Raw genomic sequence first — 21,330 nt, 5'->3', positions numbered from 1 at the left:
CTGTGTGTGTACAGAACAGGAATATGCACTCATTAAGTGGAGTGACAACAATATTTAGTTGCAGTATGTGCATGACCTGTGGGTAATAGAATCAGATTTTGTGCTTTGTAAATATTGATTATTAAAAATAAACTCTTACAGTTGGCAAACTCCCATGCTGAAGAATCTTGTAATGTTTGATGCATAGAGGACCAAAATGCAAAGAAACATTTAGTCTATATGGGTGTTTCTCTACGTGTATAATTCACCCCTCAGTGATTTCCATCCCCCACGTCTCTCACTCTCTCTCTCTCTCTCTCTCTCTCTCTCTGTCATGATGATGCAGCTCTTGCAGGAATAATAGAAAGAGAAGCGTGAAGTTGTTATTTGCATAGAAATTGGCTGATGCCTCTGGCTGAGACCGGGAAGGGAGACCCATATCATTCCTCTGAGAACAGATTTAGCACTTCTCTGACAGATCTCTCTTTCTCTCTTGCTCTCCTTCTTTCTCCAATACATGAACAAATGACTTGTGACCTGATTCTTTTAAAAATATCTGATCGGTCTCAAACTGCTATTCAGCCTTTGGCGGATTGACAAAGTATCGAACTATAGCGTTTGCTAATATTTTTATGCGAAACCTCGATTCCTAAAAAAACGTGTCAACATACATTGGAAATAATCGATAAAATCAAAACAATTGCTTAGCCCTAGCTGTAATACTTATTTCAGGGACAGGTGTGGTTACTGTAATCTAATTACTTTTTAGTCCAAAAAGTAATGCAACATATTACATTTAAAATTCTTGTAATCATATTAGTTACTGACTTTCAAATAAAGTTAATTTGAAGAATATTACTTGCACTAAAGTAAATTGTTTTATAGATTTAAAGCATGAATTCATATGTACTGTACATCTGTTAGCGTTTCTGTGACAGCTGAAGGCTGTGCTACACTAAATGAGGAAATATAGACATTTTGAATTTGAGAGGAAAACCAAAAGCTTTTCTAGGAAAAAGGATTAAAAAAGTAACTTAAAAGTAAAATAATTAGTAATGTTATTACTTTTAGATGAAGTAATCAGTAATGTAATCTTATTACATTTAGATATATAATTTGTAGTAACTTACCCCTAGTAACTTACTGATCTAAAGTGTCACCAAACAGAATTAGAAAATAATGAATTTTTCCAAACAAGTTTCTCATATACTCATTTGTTTCAGGGTTCCCACTGTCATGGAAAACCTTGAAATATCAAGGAATTGTAAAATAGTAATTATATATTGCAATTATTTTACTCAAAATATTGTATGGATTCTTTTGATTTATTATAGAAATGAATCAACTCTTGTTTCCAGTATTCATTCTTACTTCCTCCAGGTCAATTAACAAAGATACAGGTTATCTGAAGTGGAAACTGTCTTAAGCAGCAATTCTTCAAAGCCGCTTCTATTAGATGCCGTACTGGAAATAAAAGACAAGCAAATTGCATGAGAAAAAATCTAAATGATCCTGCAAACTCAAGCATTTGCAGCAGATTTGCATGCAATCCATTTATCATATAATGATGCACCAGAATGTTTTGAATCGTGATGTGTATTGAATTGTGAGGCATTGGCGACTACAGCCCTAGTTCAAACAAACAGGAAACCCTACCTCGATTCACGCCATTGTTTGAGCCAGACATGTCAGACTGCTCAAACAATCAGTGCCACAAAGCGGCACATTGTTTACAGTCTCAGGGAGGTCAATGAATGGCTTACTTATAAAGTATTAAGAAAGAATTTAATAATTGAAAAAATCACACGCTTCACCTTCTATATAAGCATCATGCAGCCCTATGGAAGTATGCAATCCTTTTGACAGTGCGTGAATAGAGAAAAAGAGAAATCGGTGCATTGATGTCATCCTAAAGGCATAATTAACCCTTGACTGTATTAACTAACCCACTGGCCACTCAGTGACACAGTCATCCTTCCCAGGCCATTGACAGAATTGAGCGAAGAGCAGGTTCTCCCCGGTAGCACCACAACATAGAACTGACTGCCTGTGTGATGGCATTGACCCACAGCCCCAGGACCTCCACTAACACTGGCACTGCCATAACACTGAGACAGGAAAAGGGATGCAAAACAACCAACTAGAGCCCTTTATGTGGGTAAATATAAAAAGAGTGAAAACTGGTAGCAAATTCAAATGAGGCATGTCTTTGGAAACAGTAACTTCTATACACCCTTTCACAAACAAACGCTAGGCAGATGCACTTCTGGGTTCTTTTTGTACCCTAGAAAAAACGGCTTTCAATGGGTGCTTCAATCAAATTCAGCCCCAAAGGTGCTGTTTATGGAGTTGAAATGGCCTGTTTCCAAAATGTTATTTGAAATTTGGGCTTCTCTACATTTTTATCAGGATCGTTGGATGACAAATTCAGGATTTGACATAAATTAGGATGTTTCAAGGATCACTGTCATGGTTACTGCATCTGCTTGCATAAGACTGAACTGCCCCATTGTGGCTGTTGGTAGATTTTTTGCACTCAAATTGCAAATGACTGTTTTTCATTTCCAAACTGCAACCACTATTGAAAGAAATGAAGCCAAATAAGATCTAACGATCGTATTTTTTCTAACCAGAAAAATTAAGAATTTGGGCATACCAAGGGACTTAAGCAAGCCTGAAATGCACTGGGGGCTCTTATTTTGAAATGTAGACTTGGCCCTGTTACTATGCTCCGTAATAAGTATTATTCAAATTAAGATTTTTATAGCCTATATATTCACCATATGAAGTGTTTTGTGTACAGTTGAAGTCAGTATATGCACTTAGTTTGAATTTATTAAAACTAATTTGTTTTACCACTCCACAGATTTCATATTAGCAAACTATAGTTTTGGCAAGTTTAGTTCATCTACTTTTGTGTATCTTGCACGTGTCATTTGTCCAATAATTGTTTACAGGCAGATTGATTCACATTTAATTGACTATATCACAATTCCAGTTGGTCAGAAGTTTACATACACTAAGTTATAACTGTGCCTTTAAGCTGCTTGGAAAATTCCAGAAAATGATGACAAGCCTTTAGACAATTAGCTTCTGATAGGAGATGTACTGAATTGGAGTTGCACCTGTTGATATATTTTAAGGCCTACCTTCAAACTTGACATCATGGGAAAATCAAAAGAAATCAGCCAAGATCTCAGAAAAAAATATTATGGACCTCCACAATCTGGTTCATCCTTGGGAGCAATTAGGAAACAGGTAGACAAGTATCTATATCCACAGTAAAACAAGTCCTATATTGACATAACCTGAAAGGCTGCTCAGCAAAGAAGAAGCCACTGCTCCAAACCACCATAAAAAAGCCAGACTACAGTTTGTAAGTGCACATGGGGACAAAGAAAAGTCTTCTGGACTGATGAAATCAAAATTGAACCTTTTGGCCTTAATGACCACCATCCCAACCGTGAAGCATCTCAAGACAGCAGCCATGAATTTAATTTTCAGTCACAAATGGGTCTTCCTAATGGACAATGTCGCCAAGCATACCTCCAAAGTTGTGGCAAAATGGCTAAAGGACATCAAAGACAAGGTATTGGAGTGGTCATCACAAGCCCTGACCTCAATCTGATACTGAAAAAGCGTGTGCGAGCAAGGAGGCCTACAAACCTGACTCCGTTACACCAGGTCTGTCTGGAGGAATGTGCCAAAATTCCAGCAACTTATTGTGAGAAGCTTGTGGAAGGCTACCCAAAACATTTGACCCAAATTAAAAAATGTAAAAGCAATGATACCAAATACTAACAAAGTGTATGTAAACTTCTGACTCAATGAGAATGTGATGAAAGAAATAAAAGCTGAAATAAATCATTCTCTCTACTGTTATTCTGACATTTCACATTCTTAAAATAAAGTAGTGATCCTATCTGACCTAAGACAAGGAATGTTTTCTACGATTAAATGTCAGGAATTGTGAAAAAAATGTATTTGGCTAAGTTGTATGAAAATATATATATTACACCAGATAAGGTTTAATGTGGAATAAAGTTTATTATTATTCAGATATGATTTGAAGATATGAATGCATGTGCTGACGGCACATTTTCATAAAATCGCAGTTGTCCTTGTATGCCCTCTCTAATTATGAACACTTTTATTATGTAATTACAAAATATACACTGAAGTGAAGTGAAGAGAAAAAATATGGCTAAATATTGTCAATGATAACACAAAGATAACATATTGTAGAATCAAGCCATTCTAACTGTAGAATCCTCCAATGCCGACAGAGGAACACAGAGGAATGAATAAATAAAACATTTCGGGATAGATTTTCGCAGATAACCGGTAGTTATAAAAATCAATTATCTGCACCAATTTATCGTTAAAACCGATAAATAGGCCTACGTCTACTGCCCATTACATTGATGTAACCTTGTAAACAAATCAGAAAAAATTTATGTATGAATGAATGAATGAAGTGTAAATGGTGATACAGTCTCAGATAACATACCATAGGTTGTTCTTGCCAGATGTGTATTGCAACCTCAAATGGAAAGAGCTATGATTTGTACGTATGTACAAAACCTATGGTATGTTATCTGAGACTGTATCACTATTTATACTTTAGTTCTTAACTTGGCTCTTCCTCCACAGGTTCTGGGTCGTGAGGTGTACACCTCTAATAACCAGCTGGGTGGAGTACAGATCATGCACAATAATGGAGTCACACATACCACCGTATGTGACGATTTTGAAGGAGTGTATACATTACTGCATTGGCTGTCTTTCATGCCGAAGGTAGGCAGAACATACTGCAAAGAGTAACCAAGAGGATTCGATTCTAAAATCTGATATCCCTTGTTTGTACAAATTTTATTGGAACTATAACAATTTTGACCATCTTACATTTTCTTAAGTCATTGGTTGACATTTAATCGCGTCACCTGTTCGCTCAGAGACGTGAACACTGAAAATATCATCAGGTTGTTGATGGTTTGCATCTCATATTAATCTTCTTTTTCAGAACAAGTCCAGTCCTGTGCCTCTGCTGGCCGCTAACGATCCCATTGACCGGCCAGTGGAATTTGTGCCCACCAAGGCACCCTATGACCCACGCTGGATGCTGGCAGGACGTCCCAGTCAGAGTGAGTGCATGTTATATTCCTCGCTTGATTGAAATAATCAAATTTGACCCTATTAACTTTCTTAATGCATGTGCACAATTAATTGATGTACATTACTCCATAGAAAAAAGAAAAATTTGTAACCTTTCATTAAATGTAACTACTTGCTCCACCCCTCAATCAACATCACCTAGCCTGTGAGAGCTATTAGTAACATTACATAATAGCCAAATAACTATTCAAGCATTGTTTTAAGAGCTATTGTTGTAGGCGATGCAGACTTTCTAAAATCTTGCCAAAAATTAACAGCAATTGAATGCTAATTTTCATTGTTAAAACAGCAATGATGGCAAATAACGATAGAAGCGTTACATGCTAAACTCCAAAAATATTTCGCATTGTTTAAAATGGGCTGCGATTGCTGTTTCATTTAAACACACCACCAAGAAAAAGTTCCTTTTTGGACATGTACCTCAGAGTACTATGTAAATACCATGATTTATGAATATGATAATCTTTCAGTACTATGGTACGTATCAAAGTACAATGGTAGTACCATCTTAAACCATTACTGTACCATTGTACCGCCACAGTAGTGACTTGGTAGTATTTGTTGCTGCCACCTGCAGTGATATCCCATGTTTTGTGTATTAATTGTGTGTGAGGAATGCGTTGTTAGGATGGAGAAAAGCTCCAGTAATGGATGACTGTGGTCTGGGGGTTTATGTTTGAGGCAAAGGTCTAGGTCTCCCCGCTCAGAGATAAGACTGCGATATATGTAGTGTTTTTAACGAGTGAGACAGATTACACATCACTGTAATTGCCACAGCGAGGTGGGGAGATATCGTGAACTGGGTGGCAGGGAGAACGAATCTTTGTCATGGTGCTGAGACTAGTCAGGTGTAATTGAACGGTAACCTCTCACTGCAGCAAGTATATGCTTCTCTGAGCTTCAGCTTAGCTCAGTTCATGATATCTCTGATTAAGATAATGTTAATACAGCTTTGTCTCTCTCTCTTTCTCCACTCAGACAATAAGGGTGTGTGGGTGAGCGGGTTCTTTGACCATGGCTCTTTTCTGGAGATCATGCAGCCGTGGGCACAAAGTGTAATCGTAGGTCGGGCCAGGTAAGCACCAGTGCACTATATATCTTCAGTGCTATACCCTTACAATATTGGCACCCTTTGTAAATATGAGTAAAGAAGGCTGTGAAGAAAAAAATCTAAATAATTCACAAACGTAATATAATTGAAACGGGGGAAATATCATTATTAGATAAATATTTTTTCTCCAAAACGCATTGGCCATAATTATTGGCACACTTTTATTCAATACTTTTTGCAACATCCCTTTGCCAAGATGGAAGCTCTGAGTCTTCTCCTATAGTGCATAATGAGGTTGGAGAACACATGGCAAGGGATCTGAGTCTATTCCTCCCATATATAATCTCTCCAGATCCTTCAAATTCAGAGGTCCATGTTAGTGGACTCTCCTCTTTAGTTCACCACACAGGTTTTCTATTCGGTTCAGGTCAGGAGACTGGGATGGCCATGGCAGAACCTTGACTTTTGTGGTCAGTGAACCAGTTTTGTGTTGATTTTGATGTTTGTTTTAGATCATTGTCCTGCTGGAAGATCCAACCATGGCCCATTGTAAGCTTTTGGGCAAAAGCAGCCTGGTTTTAATTTGTTTATATGTTGGTATTTGATAGAGTCCATGATGCCATGTATCATGCATGAACAAGATGTTCAGGATCTCTGGCAGAAAAACAGCCCCACAATATTAAAGATCCAGTAGCACATTTATCCGTGGGCATTGGGTACTACTTCATCTCTGTGTGCACCAAACCCATCTCTGATGTTTGCTGCCAAAAAGCTCTATTTTTGTTTTATTTGATCATAGAACCTGGTCCCATTTTAAGATCCAGTAGTGTCTGGCAAACTGAAGATGCTTCAGTTTGTTGTTGGATGAGAGCAGAGTTTTTTTTTTTTCTCGAAACCCTCCCAAACAACTTGTCGTTATGTAGTTATGTTGCGAATTTCTGACCCCAAGACCCAACTGATTTCTGCAGTTCTCCAGCTATGATCCGTGGAGATTCTTTGGCCACTCTAACCATCCTCTTCAATGTGCTTGGAGAAAATATAGACATGCGTCCTCTTCCGGGCAGATTTTTAAGTTCTCAAGTTGATTGGAACTTCTTAATTATTGCCCTGATGGTGCAAATGGGCATTTTCAATGCTTTGGCTATTTTCTTATAGCCACTTCCCATTTTATGAAGCTCAACAACCTTTTGCCGCACATCAGAACTATATTCTTTAGTCTAACCCTTTGTGATTGATGACTAAGGGAATTTGACCTGTTTGTTAATTCATATTTATACCCCTGTGAAACAGGAAGTCATGGCTGAACAATTTCATGTTCCTAGTCACCCAGATGCACTAAAATGTTTTTTAAATATGAATGGGAGTATACTTAAGGTATATTTTACTCTTAAGGATTTCTAGTGTTGCCAATAATTGTGGCCAACGTGTTTTGGAGAAAATAAATATAATAATGAGATATTTCCCCTCTTTCGATTGTTTTACTTCAATTAAAGGTTAGAATTATTATAATTTTTTATGAAAGAACAAAAGGATAAATAATGCAGATTTGTTATCACAGACTTCTTTGATCATATTTACCAAGGGTGCCTATATATTTGGCCACCACTGTACAGTGTAGCATTATCATTTTTTAAAAGTTTATTGTTGCATAATGCATTCTGTTTTACTTTTGTTCTAAAAAATATACAGTATACAGTATAAACTGCACAATATTTAGTAGGTACTTGGCTTCCATTCTGGACATAGCCAGAGCCTCCCCAGTTTCACTCCTCATTGTATTTGTGTTGTCATCTGACCTCAGTACCTGAGGGGCAGCGTTTGTCATTTGGAAAGATCGTGCTTTGATAAATGCACTTTGAAAGCTCCTTGAAAGCTTTGAACTGACCGAAATTTATGAGTGCCATATCTTATCCAAATTTTAATCCCTGAATTATTTTTTTATTTTATTCTCTGGTGAGCCTGCGTTTCCTGCACAGCAAAAGAAAGTATATTGTACCAGAGTAACAACAAACATACAATGCGAACAGTCTATTCTTTTTCACAAATGAATGAGTAGGTTATTTTAATGAACTGGTGAAAAAAAAGACTTGTAAGTTTAAGTGATCAGTTAGTATATTGTATCAGTCAAACAAATTGTCACTGACTGCATGTTCACATGACAATGTGAAGTTGTGTTTTTTTTGTTTCGTTTGTTTTAGTTTTGGTTTCTTTTTGTTTTGGATTGGTTTCTTTGTTTTGGTTTCTTTTTGTTTTGTTTTGGTTTCTTTTTGTTTTTTGTTTTGGATTTGTTTTGGTTTCTTTTTGTTTTGGATTTGTTTCTTTGTTTTGGTTTCTTTTTGTTTTGTTTTGGTTTCTTTATGTTTTGGATTTGTTTAGTTTTGGTTTCTTTTTGTTTTGGATTTGTTTTGGTTTCTTTATGTTTTGGATTTGTTTTGTTTTGGTTTCTTTTTGTTTTGGATTTGGTTTCTTTTTGTTTTGTTTTCGTTTTTTTTTTTTTTTTTTTTCGATTTGGTTTTGTCTTGTTTTGTTTACCAATTATGAGGGGCTCCCCTGCTGCAAAAACAAAAATTATTTAGGAAACACTGGTAAGTGTTTAATTTATCTCTGTGCAACTTTCTTGTCAATTGTAGATTGGGTGGGATACCAACTGGAGTTGTTGCAGTGGAAACCCGCTCTGTGGAACTGTCAATTCCAGCAGACCCGGCTAATCTTGACTCAGAAGCCAAGGTGAGCACTTAGAAACACACTATTAAGATGTATTAAGATACATCTCGAGTGATCCGATCACATGTGGTCAGCCGAGAGGTTTCTGTTTTATGACTATATACATCAATCACCGTGTGTGTGTCGTGTATGTGTCGTGTGTGTATGTATGTATGATTATAAACTTAAAAAGACATAAAAGTCAAAGAAATGGTGAAAGAACTATCGCGCTGTATCTAAGTGAGGTAGTTGAAATTTAATCCAAGACCAAGCGCATACATTTCGAGCAGAATTATCCATTATTTTAGTGAATTACCTGTATTGTCATCTGTGCCCCTGCATGTTGATACCAGACACATTGAAGAAGCTCCGTGAATTTCTTGCACTTGTGTATTTTTCGGTCGGGCAGTTATTTCTTTTTAAAAGTTTAAACTCTTGTTTAAGCACAGTGTTTTATTGACAGGTGAGGTGGACACAAATCCAGGACACAAATAGGACTGATTAGCATTTACACCTCAAATGCGATGTGGACATATGGTCACATGCTATTTTGACTACCTCTGTATGTGGTTTTTATGATCCGATCACAAAACATTTCAGTCCCCATTTACACCAGTATTTAGCACTGACCACCCAAAAGAAATCGTAATAGCAGGTGTATACGAGGTCTCAGACAAACGTTCACATGTTCTCTTTCTAAGAATAATAACCAGTGGTTGTGCTCTGTTTACTGTAGATAATCCAGCAGGCAGGGCAGGTGTGGTTCCCCGACTCTGCCTTTAAGACCGCACAGGCCATTAAAGACTTCAACAGAGAGGGGCTTCCACTCATTGTGTTTGCCAACTGGAGGGGCTTCTCTGGAGGCATGAAAGGTCTGTTATGCAGGAAGTGATAGGAGTGGTTTAATGTTGTGTGATATATCTGCTAACACATCCTGTTGTGGCTTCAGACATGTATGACCAGGTGCTGAAGTTCGGAGCGTATATCGTGGACGGGCTAAGAGAGTACAGACAGCCGGTGCTGGTCTATATCCCTCCTCAGGCAGAGCTGAGAGGAGGATCATGGGTTGTTATAGATCCCACCATCAACCCTCGTCACATGGAGATGTATGCAGATAAGGACAGCCGGTAAGAGGAGCAGAACGTAGAACCAAAAGATCTGTCCTTATAAGTAGCGCTTTGCGATATCATATGGCAAATAAATTGCTATAGATAATAAACAGATTGTATGAAAGAACTGATTCATGAAATTAAACAAACTCTGTTAGCGTTTTTATTTCTGATAATATCTTTGACTTTGTGGTCTCATATAGTCGTGCTGTGACTGTGACAAGAATTTGGCAATGTTCACAATGTTAACTATATAACTCCAAAAAATTATATTTCAATTATTGTAAATATCGCCCAGCCCTTCAGCCGCATGGTGCAGCTAAACATGCTTAACATGCGTTTTTACTTTACCGTGTAAGTAACTTTAAAGGGGTATAAGGGAAAGGGGGCGGCGAGAACCGGCTTGACAATATAAATAATAGTAAAGTAAATAAACAGAGCAGCTGCCTGTCATTCTCTCTCTCTCTCTCGAACTGTCATCACCGGCCGCCTTTATCCCTCACGTGCGCCCCCATCAGGCTGATTGGGGACAGAGCATGCATTGTTGCCTTGTACTCCTCCACTCTACAGTAACAAACCTCATACTCAAGGGTGTGATAGTTAGATTCAAACATCTGTACCACTATACTGGATGTGTTATTATTAAGGTAAATTGCCAGAAATATATTGACTTCAACTTACTTGATCTGCAATGTTCTCTTTAAATTGTTGCTCTGCCATTATACTAGATGACTTGAAAGAGAAAACTCACTGTAGATACGGACAGTTCACACTAATGTTTGCAATAGCATCCCTTGTGGTAGCCTTGAGATTGCAACCACTTGCATTGTGTTATGAATTGCGATCCAACACATTTTGGAACAATTTGGACAAAATGTGATTGCATTGCAAGAAACACCTTTGTGTAGAGTAAGTTTCAGGTTAGGGCTGGGATAAACGATTATTTTTTAAACGATTAATCTAGCGATTATTTTTTCGATGCATCGATTAATCTAACGATTCATTTGTCCAGTCCGATTCGATTTCGATTATCTCCCCATTAATTGACTAATAGCAATTTATACATGTAGATTTACATATCTGAATGAAAAAAAGAATAATTCCTTAACATTGCAATATATGTTTATTGTTCTTAAAATTCCAAAATAAAAGACTATACAAGTGCAAAGTAATGCATTCTTAGTCAGAGTTAGCATTCAATAAAACCTTGAAGCCTTGAAAACACATGTGCATCTTGTAATTCTTCTTTCAGAATAAAATAACAACAACTTGATGCCTAGCATTCAATAAAAACATAAAAAGGTCACCCAAAATACTTGTTTAGAGCAATTGAAAGAATACAGTAACCAATGTGAGGGCTTTAACCTAATACAGAGAGTGTTTTTCCAACAAAAAATAAATAAAAATTAACAGCGACAGTGGGAGCCAGCAGCCTGTCATGGCGTCCTTCCTGAACCACGCTTACTGAAAAAAGTGCATCTTTTAATTCTTCATTCACATAAAAATAACAACAACATATAGTAGTAATACACTCTGCCACTCACCTTTTTCTTAAACTCAAAATTCAAAAATAAAATTCAAGTAAAAGTGTACAAGAGGAAAATAATGCATTCTGATGTCTAGCATTCAATAAAAAAATAAAAAGGTCACCCAGCCACCCTTTCTTAGAGTTATTGAAAGAATACAGTAACTATTGTAAACTTGGGGGCTTTAAGCTAATGCAGAAAGTGTTTTTCCAACCAAAAATAAGTAATGAAAATAAACATTCAGAATTCAACATTTATGTTGAACATACTGAAAAAAAGCATCTTCATTCACATGCAAATAACAACTTACACTCTGACACTTTCCGTTCACCTTAAGAATACTGTGTGCGCGTGCGTGCGTGGCGCCTCTTCAGGTGCTGGTGCATTGCCTTGGTGCTAGAATGGAAGGCCATCTCCATTTTGCAAAGACGACTTATCACGGAATTGTTTCCTTTAATTTAAAAGAATTCCCATACTTTAGAGGAACGAGTGCCTTGCACTTCTGATAGTCTGAGGAGCCACTCGTGTTGCTAACTCTCCGGCACCGCCATCTTTGTTTTGGGTCTGACGAATCGACGTGCATATTTTGCGTCTACGTATTTTTTGCCACAAAAGTCATTTGCATTAAAATTAGTGGCAAAGTTGAAGCGGTGATGCATGCTTGCTTCCTAGTTTATAGTAATATGGTGTCCTAACCAGGCACAACGTGATAAAGCAATAAACGAAAAAGCTGTCTTTTGATATATCTGATGATTTGGTTTGTATTCCACAGTGGTGGCGTGCTGGAGCCCGAGGGCACAGTGGAGATCAAATTCAGGAGAAAAGATCTTGTGAAGACTATGAGGCGGGTGGATCCTGTGTACATGGGGCTTGCAGAAAGACTCGGTAAGTTGATTTTGTTATCGAGATTTCAGGAATAAACATAAGAAATCGCTCTTAAAATTGCATAAAATCAGTTATGATTAAGTGATTGTAGATGTTATATGGAAATGCCAAATTTTAACATGGCAAGCATGTAACACCATCTCATCTTACCCTCTATAAACTGACTTTCTTAGCCCTCTCTCTCTCCACTGAAATGGATTCCTATCATTGGGTGGTTTATTCTGTATTAAAGCATTTTACCGCTATGTTCCTCATTTTGTAGGCTCTCTCTCTCTCTCTCTCTCTCTCTCCTCTCTGAGGAGACTTGTCAACAACAGAGGTCTCAGATCAGTCAGACCCCTCCGCTGTTGCGTTCCTCTCTCAATCGATTCCCCCCTCAGCAGTCACTAAAGAGGACCATGCCACCAGAGTGGCCTGCGGTGTTGCAGGCAGTCGTGCTAAATGATTGGCTCTGTGATCGATCTCTCTTGGACAGCCAAAGGGCTGATGGAAGATCCTGGAGGGCTCCTTGGTTGGGCGGCACTGTGGCTATGTGATCATTCAAGCTGATCACCAAATATAGATCTTGGAGCAAATAGTGAAGGGGTCAATATACAGTAGATGCTTATAAGTTGTGCTCATTGACTTAAAGGCAAACAGTTTAAGATGTAATACACAACAATCTGTTTTAGTAGCATGCAAATACACTCACCTAAAGGGTTATTAGGAACACCTGTTCAATTTCTCATTAATGCAATTATCTAATCAACCAATCACATGGCAGTTGCTTCAATGCATTTAGGGGTGTGGTCCTGGTCAAGACAATCTCCTGAACTCCAAACTGAATGTCAGAATGGGAAAGAAAGGTGATTTAAGCAATTTTGAGTGTGGCATGGTTGTTTGTGCCAGACGGGCCGGTCTGAGTATTTCACAATCTGCTCAGTTACTGGGATTTTCACGCACAACCATTTCTAGGGTTTACAAAGAATGGTGTGAAAAGGGAAAAACATCCAGTATGCGGCAGTCCTGTGGGCTGAAAATGCCTTGTTGATGCTAGAGGTCAGAGGAGAATGGGCCGACTGATTCAAGCTGATAGAAGAGCAACTTTGCCTGAAATAACCACTCGTTACAACCGAGGTATGCAGCAAAGCATTTGTGAAGCCACAACATGCACAACCTTGAGGCGGATGGGCTACAACAGCAGAAGACCCCACCGGGTACCACTCATCTCCACTACAAATAGGAAAATGAGGCTACAATTTGCAAGAGCTCACCAAAATTGGACAGTTGAAGACTGGAAAAATGTTGCCTGCTCTGATGAGTCTCGATTTCTGTTGAGACATTCAGATGGTAGAGTCAGAATTTGGTGTAAACAGAATGAGAACATGGATCCATCATGCCTTGTTACCACTGTGCAGGCTGGTGGTGGTGGTGTAATGGTGTGGGGGATGTTTTCTTGGCACACTTTAGGCCCCTTAGTGCCAATTGGGCATCGTTTAAATGCCACGGCCTACCTGAGCATTGTTTCTGACCATGTCCATCCCTTTATGGCCACCATGTACCCATCCTCTGATGGCTAATTCCAGCAGGATAATGCACCATGTCACAAAGCTCGAATCATTTCAAATTGGTTTCTTGAACATGACAATGAGTTCACTGTACTAAAATGGCCCCCATAGTCACCAGATCTCAACCCAATAGAGCATCTTTGGGATGTGGTGGAACGGGAGCTTCATGCCCTGGATGTGCATCCCACAAATCTCCCTCAACTGCAAGATGCTATCCTATCAATATGGGCCAACATTTCTAAAGAATGCTTTCAGCACCTTGTTGAATCAATGCCACGTAGAATTAAGGCAGTTGTGAAGCGAAAGGGGGTCAAACACAGTATTAGTATGGTGTTCCTAATAATCCTTTAGGTGAGTGTATATGGGGCAGTCATATTTTGAAAGATTTTTTGTAGTGGTCTACTAGAGGTCTGCTAGGGCCTTAAAATGAAACCCGACCCATACCCAAGACCATGTGAAGCACGTGCATGACCCTACCCGGCCCGAACCATACCGTCAGATTTTAAGCCTTAACCCGAAATCGCTAAATCGAATTTCTTCTCCTAGCAAGTACTGTTGCAATTGGCTGTATTTTATGCAAGCATATAGGCAGCATTCGTAACAGTACTGAAACGGTAAACATACACAGTTTTAACAAGGCATGGCAGCCCCTTATTACACTAGAGCAGAAGGGGGGAAAAAGCATTGCATTACCGTTTATTTGCTGAAACTTCACTTGGTGCAGAACAATCTGGAATAATATGAAACAATGCAACTGTCCCCTGTATGCAGCTTGAACTTCAAACTTCAGATGGTTGAATCTTTGTGACAACTGCGCTAAAAACAAACTAGACACAGTGCAAAGAAGGAAACTGAGCACAGGTGTCTCAACATGTGTTTTTGAAAATGGTTCTTTTTAGCTTGATATGGTGTTGAAATTGTGCCGGTCCTGCGCGAGACACTGAAGAAACAGCGAGATGTGGTGTAAATGTCAAAGACATTTGACCAGCATGTGTTTACATAGGAAAACAATGGGTAAGCAGAAAAGGACGTGCAAAAACGCATTCGGTGTGAGCGGCCCCTAACCTGATTGTTTGCGCGTGTCTGAGTGAGAGTACGTGCGCAAAACAAGTTTGGTAAGCCGGTTTATTTTTTCATTCATTACAAACCCGACCTGAACCCGAAGTCCTACTTGGAAAAACTGACCCGAACCCGGCCCAAAACCCATTGGGTTCTCCGGTCCCGTCTGGGTTGGGTTTAAGACCTCATCAACCAACCTACCCCATTATCAACACCACATGATAAATTAGAATTACACAATTTTCATTTTTGGAGTAACCATTTTTTAACTAAATGCCTATATATATATATATATATATATATATATATATATATATATATATATATATATATATATATATATATATATATATATATATATATATATATATATATATATATACATATATATATATAGCAAGCGCACAGCACAACAAACTAGAAAGCTTATAATAGCTAGCAAAATGCACGAATATTGACACGACAAACTAGAACGACTCCATAGCTGAAAAGTTTTTCATTGGCCAATGCTAAAATTAATGTTTACGTAATTTTATAGCAAATGAGATAAAATTGCTGAAATGGAATCAACATTTTACATTATTTACTAAAAAATATAATAATCTACAAATATTCGATATTGGACGAGATGCCCTAAAAAGGTCATTTTGGGTGCCGCAGTGATTCTCTGGTAGTCTACAGTAGCTTCATGAGCGCCATTTTTATTTGAACTGCATTTCATTACCTATTGGATATTGGGCCTTGAATTCATATATGTTTGTCCCACCTGGAACCTCGGCTTCTCTATATTATGACTGCTCAAGCTCTCAAATGAGCAAGACTTTGGCCAATAATTAAAACGCATGATGAAAAGTGTGTGATTTGACAGCATAAGAAATGTAAAAGTACTGCAAATGATACAATGGAAAGGTTTTGCAATGGCCAGTGCTGAAATTATATATAATGCAGTTTTACTGCAATTGCTCAAATGTAATAAAACATTTTTACTCAACATTTACTCAAATTCACCCCAAAATATTACTTAAGTGAATGTGCATTTTAGACATGTTCATTATATTTAATTTACAAGGCTGTTTAGTAGACTTTGTAACTGACACAACAAGGAAAAGCAAACATGATTGTGCAAATAATCTTAAAATGACCCCATATTGGCTGATATATCAGTCTGTCACTGCTTTTAAGTACAGTAGTTTTGGAACATTTTCACTAACTTTGCATATTTCCATTCCCCTCTGTCTGTCTGTCTGTTTGTCTGTTCGTTTGTAGGCACCCCAGAGTTGAGTGTGTCAGAGCGTAAAGATCTGGAGAGTAAACTGAAGGAGAGAGAGGAGTTCTTGCTGCCCATATATCATCAAGTAGCTGTGCAATTTGCTGATCTTCATGACACACCAGGCCGCATGCAGGAAAAAGGTGTCATCACTGTAAGTATTCCCCCTTCTGCAGCACATTACACTTGTCTGCTCTGCTTTTGCCTGCTGTGTTTCCAATTCAGTTAAGCATCTGATGCATTATTCTACTATGCGTAACTTAAAAAGTGTGGTTTGAGGATGTATTATTTAAATGCAACTTCAAAGAATGCCATGGTAGTACTGTGGTACATGTCCACAAAACCATGTTATTACAATGGTATCATGTCCAAAAAAAAAGCACTGGTACTTTTTATTAGTGGTTCTCCCAAGTTGAGGAATCAGAAGTTCATGACAGTTGAATCCATCATTTTAATACATCTCAGGAGTTAACTGGAGCTGAATGTGTGTGTTTGTTTAGGATATCCTGGAATGGCGAACATCTCGGCAGTTCTTCTACTGGCGTTTGCGACGGTTATTGCTGGAAGACACGGTGAAGAGGAAAATACAGTGTGCTAACAGTGAGCTGACGGATGGGCAGGTCCAGGCCATGCTGCGACGCTGGTTTGTGGAAGCAGAGGGAGCTGTCAAAGTATGTGATGAACAAAATATTGTTCAAACAAGCATACAGTATAAATACACTCACTGAGCACATTATTAGGAACACTGTGGTCCTAATAAAGTGCCCGTCGTGGTCTTCTGCAGTTGTAGCCCATCCACATCAAGGTTCAGCGTGTTGTGCATTCTGAGTTGCTATTCTGCTCACTACAATTGTACAGAGTGGTTATCCGAGTTACCATAGACATGCTATCAGCTCGAACCAGTCTGGTCATTCTCTGTTGACATCTTTCATCAACAAGGCATTACTGTCTGCAGAACCGCCCCTCACTGGATGTTTTTTGTTTTTGCACCATTCGGAGTAAATTCTAGAGACTGTTGTGATCCCAGGAGATCAGCACTTAAACCAGTCCATCTGGCACCAGCAATTATGCCACGGTCCAAATCACTGAGATAAAAATTTTCCCCATTCTGATGGTTAATGTGAACATTAACTGAAGCTCCTCACCTGTATTTGAATGATTTTATGCACTGCACTGCTGCCACACAATTGGCTGATTATATAATCGCATGAATAAGTAGGTGTACAGGGTATATACAGTACAAACACTTATATACATTGTATACATATATTTATTTCTTTTTCTGAACAAATTAATATCTTCACTCTTAAAGGTGTAATGTTTACACCACTGTTGTCACCAAACAGAATAAATGGTAATTGTTTCTAAACCTACCTACCTACCAGAGTTTATTTTACAGGGAGCCCAGCCCAAACTCATCCCACAAGTTGACATGTCGGACAACTCAAACAGAGCAAGGATTAAAAAAAATTGCTTCTTGATTTACGCTCTTCTTTAATTGCAAGCGTTCTATTTATAGTTCTCTGCACATTAAACAGGGATAGGAAAAAAAGTATTTTTACATAAGTAAAATAACCACCTCAATTACCAACTATTTTGTTGGCTTCTGATTGATATATTTTCTAGGAAGGAAATTGTATTATCATAGATGCTCCCATCGCAGGTTACTGTCTTTCTTTCCCTAAGGTGCGGTGTGTGGACCAGAGAATAAATGAAGAGTAGAAACGATCAGAATGGATGACAGTGAAACAAAGCTAGACTAGGCCTCTGAAGAATCACAACACCAGGTCCTGGAGCAGAGCCAAGTCCTCAGGGCAGGCTCAAGTATCTGTAGAAGACGCTGTTGGACCGCTAATACATTAACCCAGTCAGAGCAAGCTATCTTAAGCTACAATTAATCTCCACCCTGGCACACTCTGATAGAAGACTAACACGCTGTTTCTTAATTAAAAGAAAACTGATTAAAAATGATTAATATGGGGCATTAAATGTTATTGCCGACTACAAGTGCTTGCGGTCTTTAGAAGGCGGAAGCCCATTAACGTCTCGACCAATCTTCACAAGTCCAGCTTTGTTTCAGATTAGCCTGATGTTATCAGTGTAAGCCTTAACGAAGAGTCGTTGATTAGGCTTGTGATTTTGCTGTCAAATAGCAATGTTTTTAGAAAGTTTGTTTGAAGGGATTTCTAAAGCTCAAGTTTACTCAAGGTGTTGGTCACATTTTGTTTCCTTGCTTTAGTCTTTTATTTTGGCTTTATTTCTGATGTATTTCTCTTTTGTTTGGTCTCTCTCTCAGGCGTATCTGTGGGACAGTAATGAGGATGTTGTGGAGTGGTTGGAGAGGCAGCTGACCGAGGAAGAGGGTGCCAGATCTGTCGTTGATGAGAATATAAAATATATCCGCAGAGACCATATTATCAAACAGATCCGCAGGTAACATCCGAACCCTAGCATTACTAGTAAATATAACAGTTCAGGAACACAACAACGGGTCATTAAACACAACGGCAAATCCGAAAACAAGAGCAATTCAGTCGAAACGGAAAGGGTAGGTATCAAAGCTTCTCACCGGATTGGCTGTGTGGAGAATACCTATTCCATTCCTGACACTTTCTCTGCCCACTTGTGTGATTTATTTCAAAATTAATTCCAAATGCTCAATTACTCAAAATGTTGAGTGGTTTGTCACTCAGTAAAACAGTAATGGGACACTTTATAACACCGAAAGCAAAAACAGTGAGCGGGAAAAGATAGTTTTAGGTACGATGTTCATCTATGGTGTGTAAGGGACCATCTAAAAATTCCACAAACTGCGCTAAATCGTCCAAGCGTTCATTCAATTGACTTGCATATTCTATCATAACAAACACTGTTATTAAAAAAAACATTTTCACATACTACATTTGAAGTCAGCATGTCCAATTATGAGTACAGTGTTCAATTCTTTTAGAAAACAAATTTCTGAAATTTTACCAAGACATATTTTACACATAGTGTAAAGGTTGTAGAAGGCTGCTCTTAGATATGCTGACTTACTCTAGGTGAGATTGTCCCAGGATGTGGAATTATACAAATACAGTATTCAATCATTTAAAAAAAAATCTAAATAAAAAACAATGTAAGTTAGTCATTCACATCACTGGTAGCCTTTATAATGTAAAAATTACAAATGTTGTTGATTTAAAAACAAAAATTACACCTTGATGAATTTTAGTGGTGTTTTTTCTAAAATGATTGAACACTGTATCCATTTAATTGGATATACATGAAAAATCCTAATTTAAAATAGCTTCCTCAACTCTGGTACTCATTTTGATATCTTAAATGTCTAAATATTTTTTCTGTTTCTTTCTTAGCCTTGTTCAAGCTAACCCGGAGGTGGCCATGGACTCTATTGTTCACATGACCCAGCATATTTCCCCCACGCAGCGTGCTGAGGTGGTCCGCATTCTGTCCACCATGGACGCCCCTGCTTCCCCATAGAGCCTCGTCTACACACAAACATCTTAGAGCCTGGGAAAAGAGTAACTGGAAACTGGAACTAGAGGAGCCAACATGGCTGTGCTGTGACTGACCTAACACTGTTGGCTATGATTCATAGAGTTACGACAGACATTTTCTGTACTAGCTATTAGTACTCTAATAGAACTTTTGGAATGCACAAAGATGGAATTAAAAAAAAAGCTGCTTTTTTAGGACGTTTCATTTATTTTCCTTTTAGTTTTTTTGTAGGACTTCATAGATTACTGTATGAGAGAGAGAGAGAGAGAGAGAGAGAGAGAGTGAGTTTAACTGTGATAACAGCTTACAGATTCATAGCAAGTAGAATATCTTGGATAAACTACACTTCCTCTAATAAAAGTCAGGTTTGAGTGTATCACAGTTGCATCACACATAATCGAAGCATGTGCGTGCTACATTTACAAATGCAGACCGTGCAGATTTTGAAAGCGGTTAAGACTTTCTTTCACCCCGCCTACACTGACAGTGCACAACATGATAAAACTAGTTTGTTCCCGCTCTTCGTTACTATGAAAGCTATTTAGTTGTTGAGTAACTTTGCTTGCTTCATAAACACTCTATTTTCTAAACATGCAGGATGGTTGTTTGAGCCGTATGAACGCATCGGTTTGTTGCGCTAATGTTTCACCCGCTTGTGGCTTAACCAAAAGACATTTTTTTTAATGATGTTTATCCACAGGTATGGTATGTATTATTATAAATATGCTGTTTATGTTTTAGCATAGTTGAAATAAAAGTCATTAATAACTTATTAAACAATCATGTTTAAAAAAACAAACTAGGTGCTGCACACTTTAGTTCAACATGGCCGTAGAAAATTCCACAGATATTTAGGGTAGTTGAATTTGATTACCATATAAATATTCTAGAATCACACACCAGGAGTGGAGTGTAGTGTAGACATATCAACTTGTTTAAAAAGCAATGGAGGGGTACAAGGACACTTTTGAGGGGTGAATGGAGTATTATGTATACCATTGAGAGTCATGATGCTCTGTGTCCTCAGTGTCTGATTGTGACATCATGATGGTTGCTGGAGCTAAAGGAAAACCTGCAAGCACTACTATTTGACTTAATGAAAGGTCAACACCATGTTAAGTTTGCTGACATTTGCTGTGACCCAAGCAGGCAGTAAATTGTCACATGTGTCTGTAAGTGTTGCTGAACATGTTAATGTAGGGCTCAGAAGCTGTCTGCCTGATTGAAATGGAGGATTTACTGTTTACTTTGGCAAACTGTAATTGCCTCAAAAAAATAACTGAATAAAATCAAACTATCTTACATGGTGTTGTTCTTTGGTTCTTTGGTACTCTTTGTTGAATGTACTATGTGACTAACTTTCAGATCTCTTAAATCGAGCCAGATGATTTCTTTACATGCTTCCAAGACAAATTCTTTATATTGGACTTGACAACAAGCACGCAACTTACCATTGTTACTCATTTCACATGTAATGAGGTTTGCCAATTGTGAAGCGGGTCATTTGTGTGTAGAAGTCAGTAGTAAA

The 21,330-nt window shown here is 38.2% G+C and overlaps 1 protein-coding gene across 7 annotated transcripts in view; it reads left to right on the top strand.

Annotated features, from left to right (window-relative positions):
- acaca (acetyl-CoA carboxylase alpha) overlaps window positions 1-20,735 on the top strand; it is an 88,373-nt gene extending 67,638 nt beyond the window's left edge. For all 7 annotated transcript variants that reach the window (XM_052097608.1, XM_052097625.1, XM_052097618.1 and 4 more), the window contains 11 exons: window positions 4,633-4,776; window positions 5,003-5,123; window positions 6,133-6,229; window positions 8,836-8,932; window positions 9,645-9,780; window positions 9,858-10,035; window positions 12,316-12,428; window positions 16,301-16,455; window positions 16,802-16,972; window positions 18,598-18,734; window positions 19,658-20,735. In XM_052097608.1, the coding sequence (XP_051953568.1) occupies window positions 4,633-4,776; window positions 5,003-5,123; window positions 6,133-6,229; window positions 8,836-8,932; window positions 9,645-9,780; window positions 9,858-10,035; window positions 12,316-12,428; window positions 16,301-16,455; window positions 16,802-16,972; window positions 18,598-18,734; window positions 19,658-19,784 (1,476 nt within the window). In that variant the 3' untranslated portion in view covers window positions 19,785-20,735. The remainder of the gene's footprint in view (window positions 1-4,632; window positions 4,777-5,002; window positions 5,124-6,132; window positions 6,230-8,835; window positions 8,933-9,644; window positions 9,781-9,857; window positions 10,036-12,315; window positions 12,429-16,300; window positions 16,456-16,801; window positions 16,973-18,597; window positions 18,735-19,657) is intronic.
- The last annotated feature ends 595 nt before the right edge of the window (window positions 20,736-21,330 follow it).

Source organism: Xyrauchen texanus, chromosome 3, assembly GCF_025860055.1.
Source record: "Xyrauchen texanus isolate HMW12.3.18 chromosome 3, RBS_HiC_50CHRs, whole genome shotgun sequence".
In the NCBI taxonomy this organism is placed as follows: domain Eukaryota; kingdom Metazoa; phylum Chordata; class Actinopteri; order Cypriniformes; family Catostomidae; genus Xyrauchen; species Xyrauchen texanus.
The sequence above is the reverse complement of the archived record's forward strand: the minus strand, read 5'-3'. Positions and strand labels throughout refer to the sequence as shown.